Raw genomic sequence first — 17,527 nt, 5'->3', positions numbered from 1 at the left:
GGTCTATGTGATCTTGATAAATCAAAAAAATTACTTCCCAGTTAAATGAAGGAGTCTATTAATTATACCAATTTAATCTTGAAGCAAACAATATACATCCATTTTGTAACCCAGAAGTTTTTCTTGCTGATAAATTGTTTATTAGACTTCTATACAAGTTTGTGTATATTTCCAAATGTCATTGTTCAATGTTATGGTTATCAACATTTGGGGAAGACAGAATATTAAAATAAATATCTAAAGGATTAAAATACTGGCTGTGTGTATTTCACATATATGCAGAATTTTGTTTTAGGAGTATTCAGAGCAATCATTTTGGATTTTGTAGAAAAGTTAATGAGACTCTCAAAAACAAAAAAATTCAAGTGAGTTGAAAGATAAAGGATATATTATAGTCTATTTAAAGAAAGAGAATTACCAATGTAAACCGAAATGGAAATATTCTCTATAATCTTTCTATTTTATTGAACCAGTAAAAACCAAAAGACAATTAAATGTACATATACTAGTATTAATTGCTCTTTGAAAGTAATAACCTACATAAATACATAGCTGCAAAAATACTAAGAATACATATTTAACTTACAGATCTAAGTATTTTGATTGTGTGCTCCAACTTTCTAATATTGTTTTGCTGGCATCTAATTTGAGTCTAGAATAAAAAGTAATACAGATTACATTTATTTATTTACAGGTAGTAAACTGAAAATACAGCATTTTTTGCCCCACTTTCTTATTCTTTTGAAGCATCTAATTGGAACTCTCTTCCAGGTTGGACGGACTGGGGACACGCTATTTAAGAAGTTGAATCTTTAAGAATTAACTAGAACACAAATGTGCAGTCAATTAGGATTTTGCCTGGATAAACTGTACAGGATCAGGACAAAGAAGGAGAAGTGTCTGTCCGGGTGAGCAAAAAAAGTGCAGGATCCCCTTTTACCAGATCTGCATTGCCAATAAAATTTTGGAAATCGGACGAGTTTGAGTATTCCAAGGACTAAGAAGATAAGCATGTAGATACGTTAACCACACATGCATAGCTCAGCCTACCTTCCCAGCTCTGGGGTTTCAGCGGTGGGCTAAGCGTCTCCGCCCGCCCCCGCTCTGGGGTTTCTGCCAGCCGGGGTCTCAGTCTGCTGTCAGCCTGGGGTTCCTTCACCCAGGCCAGCAGCGGGCGCTGAGTGGGACCGGTGGTGGGACCACGGCTGGCAAGGGGCCAGCAGTGGGAACCCCAGAGCAGCGGCGGGCTGAGCCACTCAGCCCGCCCCGCTCTGGGGTTTCAGCCACTGGCTCCTGCCAGCTGGGGTCTCAGCCCACTGCCAGCCTGGGAAAGGAACCCCAGGCCAGCAGCGGGCGCTGAGTGGGACCGGCGGTGGGACACCGGCTGGCAAGGGGCCAGCAGGAACCCCAGAGCGGCGGCATGCCGAGCAGCTCAGCCCGCCCCGCGTGCCGAGCAGCTCAGCCCGCCCCGCGTGCCATCAAAAATCGGCTCGCGTGCCACCTTTGGCACACATGCCGTACGTTGCCGACCCCTGGTTTAACCCATTACACTAGGAGCCCTTTTCAAGACTTATCAGGTTGGAGTGTTTCAATCTTCATTACCCATTACTCCCTCTTTCCTTTATTCATTTTTAAGTTTTAAAATGAGTAAGATTTTACATGAAAAAATAAACAAAAATCACTTACCTTCAGGCAGAGACCATGGCTATAAAGTTTCATCCCAAAAGGTTAAATTTTATCAAACTTATTGGCTCCCCCTATAATATATGTATTCTGTTCAGCATTTAATACCTTTGCTTCCTCAAGTTCCTGGTCAGCAGTATCCAAGACTAATTCTTTTTCTTTTTCCAGCTGTTCAGCTAGTTTGTCAACTACAGCAAGTTCTTTACACAGATACTCATTCTTATTAGTCAAACTGTCCACCTGACTCTCCACCACCTGCTTACTATCAAGCAATTGCATAACATGTTGCTTTAAATCATGGTTTTTCTTCTTCAGATCGTCAATCTACTAGGACCAGGAAGAACAAAGACATTTTACTTTTCTTAATCTTAAAAGGTATAAACTGGAGGCATTTCACAGCAGAAATATTTATTTACACTTTGCACTCAGTTTAGTAAGACAGTGACAAGCCCAAAATTTTCATTAATTTACACTAGTAGCATTTTGTAGAGACATAAATGACTATCCAAGGTGAAAGGCAGTGAAGAAACAGGCCCCTAATTTCCACCCTAAAATTAAGCAATCTGCTTCTGTTTATTTCTCTTCTCCATCCTAGTTGTTTTCCTTTCATCAGCAGCTCCACAGATTCTTTGGCTGTCCTCTCCATGTGATGTGTACACCATTTGTTGGTCTCCCAGTGTGATATGTAACTCCCAGTATCCCCTTGACCACCCCCACAAACTGAGCTGCTACAGAAGAATTCCTCTGACAACGCTGGGAGAAGAAATGGTTCTCATGCTCTGCCTGAATATCAATTAGTCTTGCTCACAAAGGCTTTGCAAGTATCTTTTCCACCACCTGCATATGGGGTCTATGTGCTTCCTGTGTGCTAAAAGCCAGCAGGGATGTACTACGTTCATTATTGGTGAAGACTGTTAATATCCCCCTAAAGTGGAGGAGGACAGGGTACCTGATGTTCTTAAGGAAACTACTTAAGAAACAACATGTCAATGATCTTGCCACCTATTAACCTGCTCACTTTTGGGGAAGGTCCCTGAGAAAGTTGTGGCAGACACCCAGGCAATCTCTTAAGTCCAAAGATTTCAGAGATCACAGTCAATCAGGCTTTAGACCTGGTATGATATAAAAACTGCACTGGTTGCACTGGTGAATGATTTCATAGTAATTTATAAGGATTAAGTGTCCATGCTGATATTATTGGATCCGTTAGCTGCAATTAACACCAATCACCACAATGTTTTATTGGGATATCTGCAGGCATGAATAGCAGTCAACAGACCTGCCCTTGAATCATTCTGATCAGGGAGGTCCCAAAGAGTGGTTTGGGACAGAAGTTTGTTCCTTCTGAAGGGTTCTGTCAAAATTGGGATTTTGCCAGGGCTAATTTTGTCACCCCTTTTATTGAACTCATATACAATATTAAGAGAGTTAACATGGAAATATGAGTTGCAACAACTGATATCAGCTTCATATTTCCCCCACAACTGATCCAGTTTTATAATTGGAGATATACCTATTTCCTAGAACTGGACAGGACCTTGAAAGGTCATCGAGTCCAGCCCCCTGCCTTCACTAGCAGGGCCAAGTACTGATTTTTGCCCCAGATCCCTAAGTGGCCCCCTCAAGGATTGAACTCCCAACCCTTGGTTTAGCAGGCCAATGTTCAAACCACTGAGCTATCCCTCCCTACACCATTACAGTTGGTGTAATAGAATGAATAACCCAATGCAGTTATGAACTGGAGAATGGATAAAGGTAAAGTGGTTGAGTCTTAAACCAGATAAAACCAAAGTGTCGTCAGCAAGGGCGATATCTGCACACTTGGTTGAGGGAATACATTATTTTTTTTAATGTCTTTCAAGTTTTAACTATAACATGACCAACATTTAAAATTACAAAAATAACAGAGGTGAAGCCAGCAGCTGCTCGACACCTTCATACCTGAAATAATAACCACAGTAAAAAAATTTCCCTTACCCCACACAAACAACCTATATCATCCCCTCTATCCCCCAAACCCTGGCTAAATAGACAGGCCTTGAAGCATGCTCAAAAGGTCACCATATTCAGGCTGTTTTGGGCCATGAAGGAAAGAAATGTTCTCCAAAGCTGAGGGCCCTAAAAGAGAACACCCTGCTGGCATCTCCCTCTCCTTTATATCAATAGGATTGTAATTTGAGCAACTGTGAGAAGGTGAAAGAGGCAGTTTTTCAAGTACACAGGATCGAAACCATTTAGGGTTTTTCAGATAAAAAGTAACACCTTACATTCTACCCAAAAACCAAAAGGCAGATAGCACAGATCACTGAGCACAAATGTCACATGCTCCTACCAAAATTTTGCATTCTGCGCCAGCTTCATTTTCCACGTTGACTGAGGTACAACCTCATGTAGACCATGCTATAACAATCTTGAGATGACAAAGGCACAAAAATGGTAGCAGTCTCCTAGCCGTAGGAGGATGGAGAAAAACATTCCTGGGCAATATTACTATAGGATAATTCAGCAGCAGCCAGGAGTTCAAAAGAACCTGTAGATTATGAACTCTAGAAACAAATGGCAGGCACACATGCTAAATATGAGGGACAGATATAATATACACAATATCTTCTGATTTCTTCTCCCAACCAACCAGCATCACTTCAGCCTTGTCCAATTTGAACCTCAGCCAGCAAACTTTCCTCCATGCTCCAATTCAACCCAAGCACTGAGCCAGGAGTTCAACAGCACTGGCTGCTGGATCAAGTGAAACAGAGATATGATGCTGGATATTATCAACATATCAGTACTGCTGCCCATACCTCCTCCCAGCTCCAATATACATTGAATAAAAAGGAACACGAGATGGAACCAATTGTGAAACTCCAAATGACATTGCCCTAAGGGTTGAAGGGCTATTGCCCTTCACAACTATCAGAGAACACTAAATAAGGAAAATATAGTATCATCTGAGGAACTGCTTGTCCATTTCCATTAGTCTGCAGATAAGTTACTACTACTCTGTGATCAACAGTATAGAAAAACAGCCGATAGACCTAACAATATCAGTATGGAGATCTCAGATTATCCACCACTACTACCCCGGCAGCTTCTGTCTTGCACCAAGGTACATATCTAAATTGACAAGGGTCAAGAAGACTCTAGGTATTCTGAAGGTTGTCTCACTATAACATTCTATCTAATTTTAACAAAAGACAGAAGATTAGCTACTAAACAGGAGCCAGATTGTTGCATCAAATGCTGGTTTCTTGAGAAAAAGCCAAGCAACAGCTTTCTTAAGAGATGCTGGCATTCTACACTCTCATTTGACAATATCCACCAGCAATGGATCTAGTTTTCTCTTTTAGCCTTCCCAGCCAGGTAGGACACAAGTTCCAAAGACAGGTTGTGGGGTCCCAAATCTTCTAGTGTCTCTAGGGTGACCAGGTGTCCCAATTTTATAGGGACAGTCCCGATTTGGGGGTCTTTTTCTCAAATAGGCACCTATTACCCCCCACCTCCTGTCCTGATTTTTGACACTTGCTATCTGGTCAACCTAAGTGCCTCAGTGATTGTTACTGACCTAAACTCAGCAAGAGAACACTTAGCCTTTGTGTTCTCAAAATACCATTTGTGATTCAAATTACTTATGATTCAAATTAACAATCCTGGAATCATATTAGCACCTGCGCTGTTTCTGGAAGATAGAATAGTACTTGTAATTAAAAAAGTTCTTTCACCTGTGCCTGCTAAAAGAGAGTAACCTTTCCAGTGTTGACCTTGCTACCATCAGCCACTAGACTACTAAAATGCACTGTACAAGAGGCTGCATACTGGAACCATTTGGAAGCTCGAGCTAGAGCAAAATGCCACTGCTTGCATATTTAGAGATGTGTCACATAGAGCTCTTATAACAACATTCACAGTTGTTGGCTTCCATTAAATTTCTGAATAGAGTACAAGGGGCTGCTTTTAACATGTAAAGCCCTACTTGTTTCAGGGCCTAGTTAACGGAGTGACCATCTCCCTCCCCATACCACAGTTAAGATCCGCAATGGCACCTGAGTAGGGTTGCCAGGTGTCCGGTTTTCAAACAGAATGCCTAGTTGAAAAGGGACCCTGGAGGCTCCAGTGAGCACCACCAACTGGATCTTTAGAAGTCCACTCAGCGGTGTTGCAGGGCTAAGGCAGGCTAGTCCCTACCTGTCCTGGCACTGCGCTGTGCCCCAGAAGTGGCCAGCAGGTCCCTCTCCTATGTGGGGGGAGGCCACGGGGCTCCATGCACTGCCCCTGCCCCGAGCACCGTCTCCACACTGCCATTGGCCAGGAATTACGGCCAACGGGAGCTGGGGAAGCAGCGCCTGTGGGTGAGAGCAGCTGTGTGGAGCCTCCTGGCCCCCCCCCGCCTAGGAGCCAGACCTGTTCCTGGCAGCTTTTGGGGCACAGTGCAGAGCCAGGATAGGCAGGGAGCCTGCCTTAGCCCCACTGCACTGCTGACTGGGAGCTGACCGAGGTAAGCCCACACCCCAACCCCGAGCCCCAACCTCCTGCCCCAGCCCTGAGCCCCCCCAACCCAGAGTCCCCTCCTGCACCCCAAACCCCTCATCCCTGGCTCCAAACCCCTCATCCCTGGCCCCATCCCAGAGCCCACACTCCCAGCCCAAAGCTCACACCCCCTGCAGCACCCCAACTCCATGCCCCAACCTGCAGCCCGCCCTCGCACTCCAAATCCCTTGGCCCCAGCCTGGAGCCCCCTCCTGCACCCCAAACCTCTCATCCCTGGCCCCACCCCAGAGCCCACACCCCCAGCCCAGGGCCTGTACCCCCTCCTGCACTCCAACTCCCAGCCCAGAGCCTCCTCCCACACCCTGAACCCATTGACTCCATCCCTGAGCCCACACCCCCAGCTACAGCCCTCACCCCAATCCCCTGCCCCACCCCAGTGAAAGTGATGGGGGGGGAGTGAGCCACCGAGGGAGGGGGGAAATGTAGTGAGTGGGGAGCGGGGCCTCAGGGAAGGAGAAGGGCTAGGATGTTCGGTTTTGTGAAATTAGAAAGTTGGCAACCCTACACCTGAGCTGGAGCTTCCTCAACATAAATAAGGAATTCTTGGAAGAGTAGTCTCGACTCTAGAATTAGCATACCATCTTGCTAACCTGACCATGAATTCGTTAGCATCCAGACATGCTACAAAACCCCTTTTTTCTCATAGGCACTTAAGTAGAGGGGCTGGAGACTGAGCATGGTTTAGGATGTCTTTGGTTTTTGTGGGAGAGCATATTAACTGGAAAATGTGTAATGATAAATTAATGACTAACTGTGTGCATTAAATTTGGGAAAGTGCCTGCAACTCTATAGACAAAAAAAAAAGTATTAACTCTACAGCCCAATTATATCAGTCTAAATGCAACATTGATAACTACTTCACTGCTAATGATTTCAGCTAAAACATTTAGATATTTGGGACTGTGAACAAGTCTTGGGTGGATAACCATCATTTCCTTCTAATCTGGCCATTAGTCCTAGGAAGACTCCCCTCTCTCCCAATAACAGAGAGATGAAGGAATGACAGTCGTTGACCTCAAATGAATAGACACAAAGTCATTAACTAAACTATGATGTTTTTTGTTTTGTGAAGTTCCATCAATATTTAAGGACGTTAAGTCACGCTGACATAACATCATCACATGCTGACAAAATGCTATGACGTAAATGATGCAACATAGTCAGGATATCATGCCATAATTGATTTGGTTCTGCAACTCTATTCAGTAAGAAAAGGCTTGCCAGCTCTACGGACTGTGACACTGATTTAAAGAACAGATGTTATTGCTGAGTTATTTCATTATATAAAATTATCAGAATTCTTGTTCCTTACAAACTGCCACCAAAGCAAAAAACAAAAAGTAGAAAAATAAAACAACCTTTAAATTCAATTTATGGATGACTTTGTCTTTGTTCTTAGCCTTTCCTTCCAATTTAAAAGGTTTCTCACTGTCAGACACTGGATCCCTTATATTAAAATGGTCTTCTCTTGTTGTTACCTTTTGGGGGAATGGAAAACAGTATAAGAAGTACTTCTGTGGAATGAATTTCTGCATGCAGTCATGAAGTGTGAACTTTGAAAATGGGAGAAGACATACTCCTGAAGATATTTCATAACAATATTTCCCCTTACGGTACTTAACGCTGTACACTGAGAGAACATCCTGAGATAACACTGTTCATGGATACATACACCAGAGAAGCTAAAGATAAATTTTGTATATTTCATTTTTAAAAACAATTTAAAAATTTCACCTGGAATTCTCTGCAGAGTCCCATTGCCCCTGCACCTGGAACCCCCACAATGAACCTTTGTCCATCCATATTCCCCCACTGAACTGGCTGCACCCAGATTGCCCCACACAGAATCCTCTTGCCCCACACCTGGATCCCCCAACACTGAGCTCCTCCATACTTGGATCCTGCTGGTTGAGCCTACCTGCCCCACATCTGGTGCATCTGGCACAGAGGGGGATGGCCCCAAGATATTTCTGGGGCAGGTCCAGGCCTTGTGCTATGTCAGGGATGGGTGCAGCCTCCCCGCTGAGTCCATGTCCTGGAGGTGGGGGAGTGGGGCTGGAGGGTGCTCTCCCACCTTTGTGCAGCCAGTGGCCTGTGCTCCCCACTGCCATGCTGGAGCCTCTGCATTTATTTATTGACAAATAAAACTTGCAGAATTTTAAAATATTGTGTGCAGAATTTTTAATTTTTTGGTGCAGAATGCTCTCAGGAGTAATGTTCAAACAGTTTTTAGACAAACAAAGAAAAAAATAGGACAAATACTAGTAATTAAGGGTCCTATCCTGCTCCCATTAAAGTTAATATGAGTTTTCCCAGGGATTTCAAAGAAACAGGATTGGGCCACAAATATGGGTGGGGCAAATTGGTTCAGTTAAAAAAAAAAAGTGGTCATGCTGTGGAAGGAAACCTGTACTGTAGATCACAGACAACATGCACCCTGATCTCCTAGTAATGGGCACATAACAAAATAAAAATCGGTTAACTGAATGTAAAATAATAGTATTTTATCACAGATTACAATGAAAGATATTAGATGCAAAATACTGCATGAGGGTTAGAGTCTGTTTCTATAAAAATCAACAGAAAAATCACTGGATACAGCCCTGAAAAAAGCAAAACTAGCCTTGCTCTTTTTTTTTTAAACTTAAAGGTATCTTTGAAAACTAACAAATCTGGTATATAACAGAGTCTGAATATGTATGCCTTTACCTATTTTTATAAGTCTACTATGTCAGATCTATTTGACATTAAAAAAAACAAACCAGTGAAGCTTTGATAACCCCTTACTGAAACTTGCTAACTTACTTGTGGGAAACCTGCTACCCACTGTCTACCTTTATGCAATAACCTTTCAGAATTATCTTTGCCTGGGCAGTGGTGGGTGCTTGGGAAGAGGGGGGGGGGGGAGGTTAACCAGTACATAAAATAACGTTTTTTCATCCTGATAGTTGTAATGGTGGGCAAGCAGCTTTTGCGCCTGGGCTAGGAAATTCTGATGGTCTGCAAAACCGGTGCAGATTTGATCGCGGCTTTTTCTTTTTAAAGTAAACGACACTGTCTGCAGGGAAATAGGCAGTACACGAAACACCCCTATGTTACCGCTTTCTAAAAATAAAGCAAGCGCCACAGACGCTAAGGGCACTTGGTCTCACCCAAAGCCCAACGTCTCGCCGGGCCCCTGCCTGTCAGCCGGAGTCAAGCCATCACCATGGTGACTGCGGGGCCAGCCCGTGTCACGGCGCCCCAGCCTGCGCTCAGCCTCAGCGCCCGCTGCTCCGGCGGCCCCGCGGCAAGGGCCGCTCCTGTGCCCCCCGCAGTCGGGGAACCCGCGCCTCGCGCCGGGTCTTACGGGGGGGGGAGGGGTCTTCCCAGCGCAGGCTGCGCGAGCCCAGCCCCAGGCCTCACGCGCCCGCCGGCAGGGCAGGGAGCGGAGGGGTCCCCGGCTCCCACCGGACGGGGCCGCCGCCCCAGCTGCTCTGAGGGGGGGGGGTCTGTACCTGCGGGGAACACGCCGCTTTCCTCCTCCTGCGCCCCGGGGACTTTCTGGCGCTCATGGCGGCGGCTCCCCCGGCTCTGGCCGGACTCCGCCGCCGCCCCCTCGCACTTACCCGCCGTGGCGCCCGCTTCTCCCGCTCCAGCCCCGCAGCCCAATCAGAGACCCGGCGCCGGCTCCCCCTGCTGGGCAGGGCGGGAGGAGGTCTCTCCTCCCGGTCACCCACCGCTCACTGCCCCCGGGCTCCCTCCAGCCGCCCCCCACCCCCTGCGCTTCTCCCGTTACCTGCTGCATTAACCCCCTCGCTCCCCTGCGCGCCTCTCCCGGCCCCTCCCCCGCCCCGGTCCGAGCCGCGCGCTCCATCCCCCCAACCGTCGCTCGCGCACACAGCGGGCGGTGAAGCGCGCGCTCATCGCGTGCCCCACAGCCGAGCCCACCTTCACTCACCTGCCTGCACGCGCGCACCGGGCAGCGCAGAGCAGCCTAGGAGCTGCGCTGCCGGGTGTCCATTGATAACCCCCCTTTCCAGAGCCAGGGAGCGCGCTGCAGCCCGTTAATACCCGGGGCGCCCAGGCTTATTACACACCCACCTGTCTTAGAGCGAACGCAGCCAGCGGCCGTGTTAAACCATGTGCCAAAAACCCCAGCCTGAATGCCCCCCTCCCGCAACCTGAATGCCCTCCTCACAATTGCACCTGCCGGCTTGGGGCAGCACTGAATTGCCGAGGGAGTTGCCACCGCAGCATTAATCCCCTTCTCACTGCGCCCAGCCCAGTACCCGCGCTGCTCTAGACTGGTTCGGACTGAGACGCGTTTTCCGTTTCAAGGACAGGGGCGGCTCTAGGATTTCTGGCGCCCAAAGCATCGCGGCATGCCGCGGGGGACGCTCTGGTGGTCGCGGGTCCCGCGGCTCCGGTGGACCTCCCGCAGGCGTGCCACCTGCCGCCCTCCCGGGACGCCGCCCCAAGCGCGCGCTTGGCGGCTGGGGTCTGGAACCGGCCCTGTTCAAGGACTACTCCTAAGTGCTGTGAAATCCACATGCATGCTCATATTTTTTTTAATTTGCTGTCAATGGGGTTGGGGGGAGTGATGGTGGACTATTAGTGGTCCAGATATGGGGTCATTTTAGCAAGGGGCTCCTGAGAGGCAGCCCCCACCCGCAAAAACCTCCAGCATTTTACAAAATCAACAGACCGTTATAGCGTTTTGGGGGGGGGCGGTTAATGCACACCTGAGGCTTAGATGATGGCTCTGGTTGTCCCCCAACTTATATCAGTTTCTTGACAGTGTCTCAGCTAGGGCATAGTACTCACTGCCCCTCTGGAGGAACAATGTTTAAAAAGTTCGTGGAAATCACTCAAAGTCCAAAGGGATAGAAATGTGCACATACAGCGAGACTAGATAAGAGGGACAGTGGCTAGTGCATCTGGCATTGGCCACTGTTGGAATACAGGATACTAGGCTAGATGGACTATTGGTCTGACCCAGCATGGCCATTTCTCTGTTCTTATATCTACAGGCAGCCTGTGTTAGTAATTTAATGGCTCAAGGGGACATCTGTGGCCCTTGAACCTGAGCTATCCCCATGGGAGAAATCTGAGAATGATCTCTATGCATGTTGCTATTAACTGCATTTGATGAGTTATTTGTTTGTTTTGTTTTTTCATTTTGGAAAATGTGCGCTGCTGCTTGTGCAGCTCAATTAGAAGGGGCTGTAACTATTTTCTGAAAAATAATAAATTACGTGTCTTATATGCAGATTCTTACAAATTTTGGTGCAGAGACAGGGGCAGGGAGATCAGAGCAGTGGAGGGTGTATGTGTGAGAGAGACAATGCATGGGAGCATTGGCATTAGGAGAGTGGGGGGATCAGGGGGCAGAGGAGTTTGGGGGGAATAGGAGAGGGGGTTGGGGCTGCAATGTGGAAGGGATAAATTGAGATGAGAATGAGGACATAAGGTTGGTGGTAAGGGAAGTGAGGAGTTTAGGGGTGGGGGGCCTGTCAACCCCGCATTCTCCCCTCCCATATCTGTACCAGGATCAGGGGACTGTAATGCTTTCTCAAGATGCCCAGGACTGTGAGTCACCTTGGTACCACTGGCCTCTGGCAAGAGGGAATCTTTCTTGTTGTAGCTGGGTGTCAGCTCCCTGACATTGCCAACCCTTCAGCCACTCAAGCACTGTCTTTTGGGCTCTGCCAGACCTTCCTTCACCTTGAGGAAGCTATAGATACACCCTAGCCCCCGAACTCCCTCTAAAAGTGTTTCCTGCTGGCTCCAGCCCTTGTCACTACACACTCACAGAAATTACCAGGTTTGCTGTCCCCAAAGGGAAAAGTGTACACATCAGCTTGTTTGATTCAGCTGAGGATTCAAACTTTGCTTAATACCACAGCACTGAGATGTATTTATAATAAAAACAAGAATAAGTTTATTAACAAAGAACAGAGATTCAAAGATTCAAATGAATACTGAGTAAGAATATTGGAAGTAGAATGGTTTAATATAAAACAAATGTATAACACACTTTTTAGATGCTAAAGTTTAACTTTAACAGATTACAATCCTTGCCTAAAGTAGTTTCTCCTCTAATTGTTTTCTTCCAGCATCACCAACCCACATGGCTGGGATCCACCATTCATGGAAGCAAAAAGCTCCATCCATTTTTCTCTCTCAGTGATGGATAACCAGGGTGCTGCCCCTGACCCCACAGGAGATTAGACTGTTATGTGCCACAGGAAAGAACAGGAGGGACTGAAGTGCACCAGTGTCCAAGGCCCCTGCAATGGCAGGGAAATGATTGAGATACACCTGGATAACCCCAGCAAGTGACCTGCATCCACTTGCTTAAGAGGCAGTTAAACAAACCCCAAGGTTACTGCCAGTCTGACCCCGGGGCATAGCATGGATGGGCCTGTGTGGGACACAGGTCAACCCACTTAGCATCCAGGGACACTCAAATCAGAGCTGGAATCCCCTGAATCCAGAGACTGGGACCCCCAACCCTAGCTCAGTGTCTGTCCGGTGTCTGTCCAGCTGCGTCCCTCACCTGCCAGTGTTGCGCGTTGCTGCCCCGATCTCCAGCCCCAGTGCCTGGGATGTGCCTTGTGGGGGCAGGTCTGGGTGGGACTAGTGCAGGGGCCGGAGATTGGGGCAGCAGCACATGGTGCCAGCAGGAAAGGGACGCAGCTGGTCAGACGGACACTGAGCCGGGTTGGGAGGGGTGGGCAGAGGTAGAGCCCTGGCAGGGCCCCCCTCCATCCCATGGGTGTGCCCTGCAGCCTTTGTGCCCTGGGCAGCCTCATCTTCGGGTGCCTGCTGAGCAGTAAGGCCAGCTGGAGGGGTGGGGGAGGCGGGTCCCCCTCCCTCCTGCCTCCCCTCCTCCCACTCCCATCATTGCCCACCTCCCCAAAAGTTGAGGCCCACCCAGTTTTCCTGTCCTAGCTACGCCCCTGGTCTGACCTGGGAGAAAATTCCTTCTCGATCTCACATATGGCGATCAGTTAGACTCTGAGCATGTGAGCAAGAACCAGCCAGACAAGCAGCTGAGAGAGAGAATGCTCAGTGCCACCTTAAGGCCCTGACCCTCCCCACCCAATGTCCCATCTCTAACCCTGGCAATCTCTGATGTTTCAGAGGAAGGAGATTAAAAGAACCCACCCCGAATACACTGAGGGAAAAATCCCTTCCAGTCCCCTGCAGGTGGCCAGCTGAAACCCTGAAGCATGCTTTTAGGAACATAAGACACAAACTGGAAGTGAGTCCCAGGCCACTAGGGCTGTTGAGCCCTGCCCCCTACCATCACAAGTGTTAAGGGACAAGAAGATTTGTCATTCCCTGGGACCTGTTGCACCATTAATGCCTGTCATTGTCCAGAAAAGGTGTGAAGGCAGAGTTCCTGACAGAGAGTTCTTTGGAGATTCCAAAAGCTGGGCTGATGGAGAATGGAAAAGACATGCCTCCTCCATCTCCACCTCCAGCAGGTTTTAGCACAGGAGTTTGTATCCAGGAAACCCTGCTTGGCAAACTTTCTGCCACCAGCCACCACTGTACAAACACATACCTATATTTAGACAGAGATCACTCCCTTCTGGGGATTAGGAGCTAGCAGCACCTTTGAAACACATCTCCACCCACAGAGCACGGGGGAAGCCAGAGCAACTAAACCTCAAGAAGCCTACACCAGCACCAGGAAGAGCCTTCCTTTCACTGTTTTTGTTTCTGACAGGTCAGGCATCATCACTGCTTTTCGTCTCTGTCAGCTGTAGCAGAAATTGTCAGAAAAGAAAATCTGCATTATCTAACATTGTCTCGTCTCTGAAATCGAGATGGAATTACAGGACAGGATTTCATATCCTTCCCCAAATTCTTCACTATGAAAAATGTATTTGTAGGGGGAAAATATATATCTTTTGTTGGAGCTTTATTCTTGTATTTTTTATTTTTTTTCTCTAAGTGAAATCTGGTTAAATGAATATCTCTTAAGGGAATAATGCTGTTAAAAGAAGGGATTTTCAGCTGAGAGGAAATGGAGACTGGAGACTATACACAACGGTGTTTTCAGAAGGGGAAGAGGTGACAGCAGCACTTATGAAAGAGAGGGAAAGACATAGTGGAGATGGTGTGATTAATTGTGATCTGTGAGGGCTATTGTTGAGAAGTAGGAAGTTAAAACTGCGTTTAGATAGGGTATCAGTTAGGGGAGATGCTTTTGTTCACAAGGATAGGGAACATAGTGGTGGCTTTGACCTAGCCTTCACATATGAAGATTGTATTAAGAGCGAGCGAGACTGAGAGAGAGAGAGAGAGCTTCATACAAAGTCCAGTCCCCATTGACTGGAGAAAAGAGATAGCTAAATACCTCTTTATGTGTGCACTTTATCATTTTGGAAGGCATTCTTAGATGCCATTTGATGGAAGTTTGCTCCCCACATTGGTCTAAAATAGCCCCAATTTGGCAACTTTTCTAGACACTGCAAACAACATCTATTGGAGAGCCTGTTTGGGAAGGACTGAGGGTATGTTTCCCAGAATGATGAAAAAGTGGAAAAAAAATTTTTTGGAGGTGAATTATTATTTTAAAGCTGCTGGAATTTTGTTGTTGTATTAGTTGTGTTAGAGCACCTAGAGCCTTATTTATGCATATTTATTATTATATTATTTAAATATAAATAAATAGGAACCTTCACACATAAACAGATAAATTTAGTGGTAGGAGAGATTGAAAAGGTGCCAGCTTACATATGGGGTCAAAGAAGAATGAGGTCCTTGGATTCAAAACAGCACTGAAATAATATATATTACTGATTTTCCAAATGAAGAAAGTAGTAAACCCCTCAGATCACTCACTGAGGAAAATATTATTATTATTATTATTATTATTATTAGATCTATTGGCAACCAGGTATGTTCTGGCCCCTCCAAAAGCAGAAAGAAGATACAACCCTACTCTGAGGAGTATATAAGCCAAGACCCAATCCTTAAACTGATCCCTTTATCGATGTAAGCTAAATTGATATAAGACAGGTTTAAATCAATTTAAGAGTCCACACAGGGTTGTCCCACAGTTTAACTAAATCAACTAAAAATACACTGTTAGTTAAAAAGAGGCAATTTTTTAATATAGGCAAGAGGTAAGGTGGGTACTCCACATACCTCAATTATGAGTTCCGACTTGCTGTACATCTGTACCCCTGTGTTTTCAAGAAAATAAGTGAATCCATATTTCCAACATCATAACATTAATATCAATTGAGAATCAGATTTCTTTATTAGGTTTTAATTTGTGTTAACTAAGTCACTCCTCTTATTCTATTTTTCCTAATATTTTTTCTAATATTTTGCATAGGATTGTTACAACAATCAAGCTGAATAAAAGCATCCTAACTGACCCAATTCTTTGACCTTCAAGAGACTTTCTTGCATGTTCATATGATTTGCATTGTAAGTGCACCATGGGCTTCTGCTTCAGTAAATCCAATACTCCAGTATTCGTCTTACAGAATGATCCAAAAGTGGGGAATGTTGAAGAGGATTATTTGCGACAAAACAGTGAAGAAATCCATGTTGACGTCAGGACTCACTTATTCCAAAATACAGAAAAAATTAAGTTTGAAAAAACAGAAAATGGCATTAGAAATAATGCAGAAACTCACACGGACTCTTATTCTGATAATGCATTGCACTCTGTGACTTATGTTAAAGAAACTGATGGTTTAGAAATGACAGATGTGGAATGAGGTTTGATGAGATAATTCAGGACTTGATCCAACCTGAACAAATGAATATAGCATAAAAATATTCTATTTAGTCTACCAAATAACAAATAAAAACAAAATAATGTTTAATAGCTGAGTCAAATAACCATAATCAAATATACTTTCAATTTCAAGATCTATTATTTGGCAATCTTTGGAGTAATTTTTACCATTGTTGAAAGTTCCCTCTTCCCATCCACCACAAATCAAACGTCTTAGAGCATATTCTTATTTTTGGGAATATGATGGGATGCACAAACCGCACATTGGGCCTGAAGGTGTTAAATGAGTTCAAATAGCTCTTCCCCTCCAGCCTGCAAAGCATGCCCCAATAGAAGAGGAAACTTAAAAGGGAGCAACTCAATTCAGAAGTGGGAGGCTAGGGAGGAAGCCAAACCTACTCTGAAGGCTCCTGGACAAGTGTACCTCCCTGTGAAGACTAAGGCCTTGTCTATACTACATAGTTTGGCTTTTGCTGACAAACACTGTAAGTTTACATGCTACAAAGCTACTTTTGGCGGCAAAACTTTGCTGTTTTGCAGACAAAATAAAATCACCTTGATGAGAGACATAAAGCTTTTTGTGGCAAAGTTAAAGCGACAAAGCATCAGTGCTCATTATGTTGACATAATAACTGGCCCCCCCAGTATCCCACCATGCCCACCCTGCTCACTATTTTGAACTCGGCTGCCCTGCAGGCAGTGTTGCCTCTAATTTTTCCCACCCATGTGCGGAATGAATTTTGTTATGTGCATCAATATGGAGGTGATGTATGACACATCACCTTCATATTGGTGCACATAACAAAATTCATGTGGTGCGGGGGGGGGGAAGGGTTTGGAGTCTCGGAGGGGGCTCAGGGCTGGGGCAGAGGGTTGGGGTGCAGGGGTGTGAGGGCTCCGGCTGGGGGTGTGGGCTCTGGAGTAGGGCTGAGGATGAGGGGTTTGGGGTGTAGGAGGGTGCTCTAGGGCCAGGGTGAGGAGAGAGGACTTCCCCCAGCTCTCTCTCCCTACAGTAGCACTGGGCCTCTCCCCGCCGTGACAGCACCAGGGCTGGGGCTGCAGGATAGGTGCCCCTCCCCTGGCAGGTCCGGGCCGGGGCTGGGTTCGGGCCACGGGAGGAGTGCTGCATGTCTGTCTGCCTTGAAGAAGTGGGGGAGGGAAGTCTAGTCTCTGGCTTAGGCTGGACTCCCCTGGCTCTGAGTTCACTAGCAGTCTCTCCTCTTAGGCCACCTTCAACTTTTTAAGCTCCCCTTCTCCAAACAGGGCATGCTCTGCAGGTATGCCTAATTTGCACTGCCTGAGTGCAGGGATGCTCATTAGGCTAACTGTCAGTGGGATGGGGGTATGTCCCATCGCATTCTACCCTCCCTCTGCCCCTCCACTTCCAGTCCCTCTCAAGACCAGAAAAGTGTCTTATTCAAGCATCAACCCAGTCCCAACCTCTCAGGGGGGAAAAAAAAATTCACATTTGCATGCTCCTTCCTGTCTCGGTGCTGCATGTGGAAGCTAGCTATAAGGCTGAAGTGCCAGATAACAGCACATAATCCA

General features: G+C 46.4%; 2 protein-coding genes across 13 annotated transcripts in view; one reads left to right on the top strand and one right to left on the bottom strand.

Annotated features, from left to right (window-relative positions):
• Window positions 1–15,704, bottom strand: part of TSGA10 (testis specific 10) — an 83,156-nt gene extending 67,452 nt beyond the window's left edge. The window contains exons 1-5 of one of the 10 annotated variants that reach the window (XM_039519784.1): window positions 15,612–15,704; window positions 15,376–15,413; window positions 7,587–7,706; window positions 1,792–2,007; window positions 587–652 (exon numbers count right to left, since the gene is read on the bottom strand). In XM_039519784.1, coding sequence (XP_039375718.1) covers window positions 587–652; window positions 1,792–2,007; window positions 7,587–7,706; window positions 15,376–15,413; window positions 15,612–15,651 — 480 coding nt within the window. In that variant the 5' untranslated portion in view covers window positions 15,652–15,704. Of the gene's footprint in view, window positions 1–586; window positions 653–1,686; window positions 2,011–7,586; window positions 7,707–9,380; window positions 9,550–9,725; window positions 9,947–10,006; window positions 10,039–10,416; window positions 10,516–15,375; window positions 15,414–15,611 lie in introns of those variants that run through there. The other 9 variants (XM_039519793.1, XM_039519786.1, XM_039519787.1 and 6 more) reach the window with 9 other exon arrangements.
• Window positions 10,806–16,128, top strand: C1H2orf15 (chromosome 1 C2orf15 homolog). Of its 3 annotated transcripts, XM_039519795.1 has the most exons (5): window positions 10,806–11,063; window positions 12,327–12,594; window positions 13,860–13,948; window positions 14,691–14,785; window positions 15,569–16,128. In XM_039519795.1, the coding sequence occupies exon 5, from the start codon at window positions 15,675–15,677 to the stop codon at window positions 15,957–15,959; it is 285 nt and encodes a 94-aa protein (XP_039375729.1). In that variant the 5' UTR covers window positions 10,806–11,063; window positions 12,327–12,594; window positions 13,860–13,948; window positions 14,691–14,785; window positions 15,569–15,674; the 3' UTR covers window positions 15,960–16,128. The 3 variants fall into 3 exon arrangements, with proteins under 3 accessions (XP_039375729.1, XP_039375731.1, XP_039375730.1); XM_039519797.1 differs by lacking the exon at window positions 10,806–11,063 and having other exon boundaries at window positions 11,657–12,594; window positions 14,691–14,738; XM_039519796.1 differs by lacking the exons at window positions 10,806–11,063; window positions 12,327–12,594; window positions 14,691–14,785 and having other exon boundaries at window positions 12,949–13,948.
• The last annotated feature ends 1,399 nt before the right edge of the window (window positions 16,129–17,527 follow it).

This window comes from Mauremys reevesii, linkage group 1 (assembly GCF_016161935.1).
Source record: "Mauremys reevesii isolate NIE-2019 linkage group 1, ASM1616193v1, whole genome shotgun sequence".
NCBI lineage: Eukaryota > Metazoa > Chordata > Testudines > Geoemydidae > Mauremys > Mauremys reevesii.
Note: the sequence above shows the minus strand (reverse complement) of the source record. Positions and strands in the feature narration are given on the sequence as shown.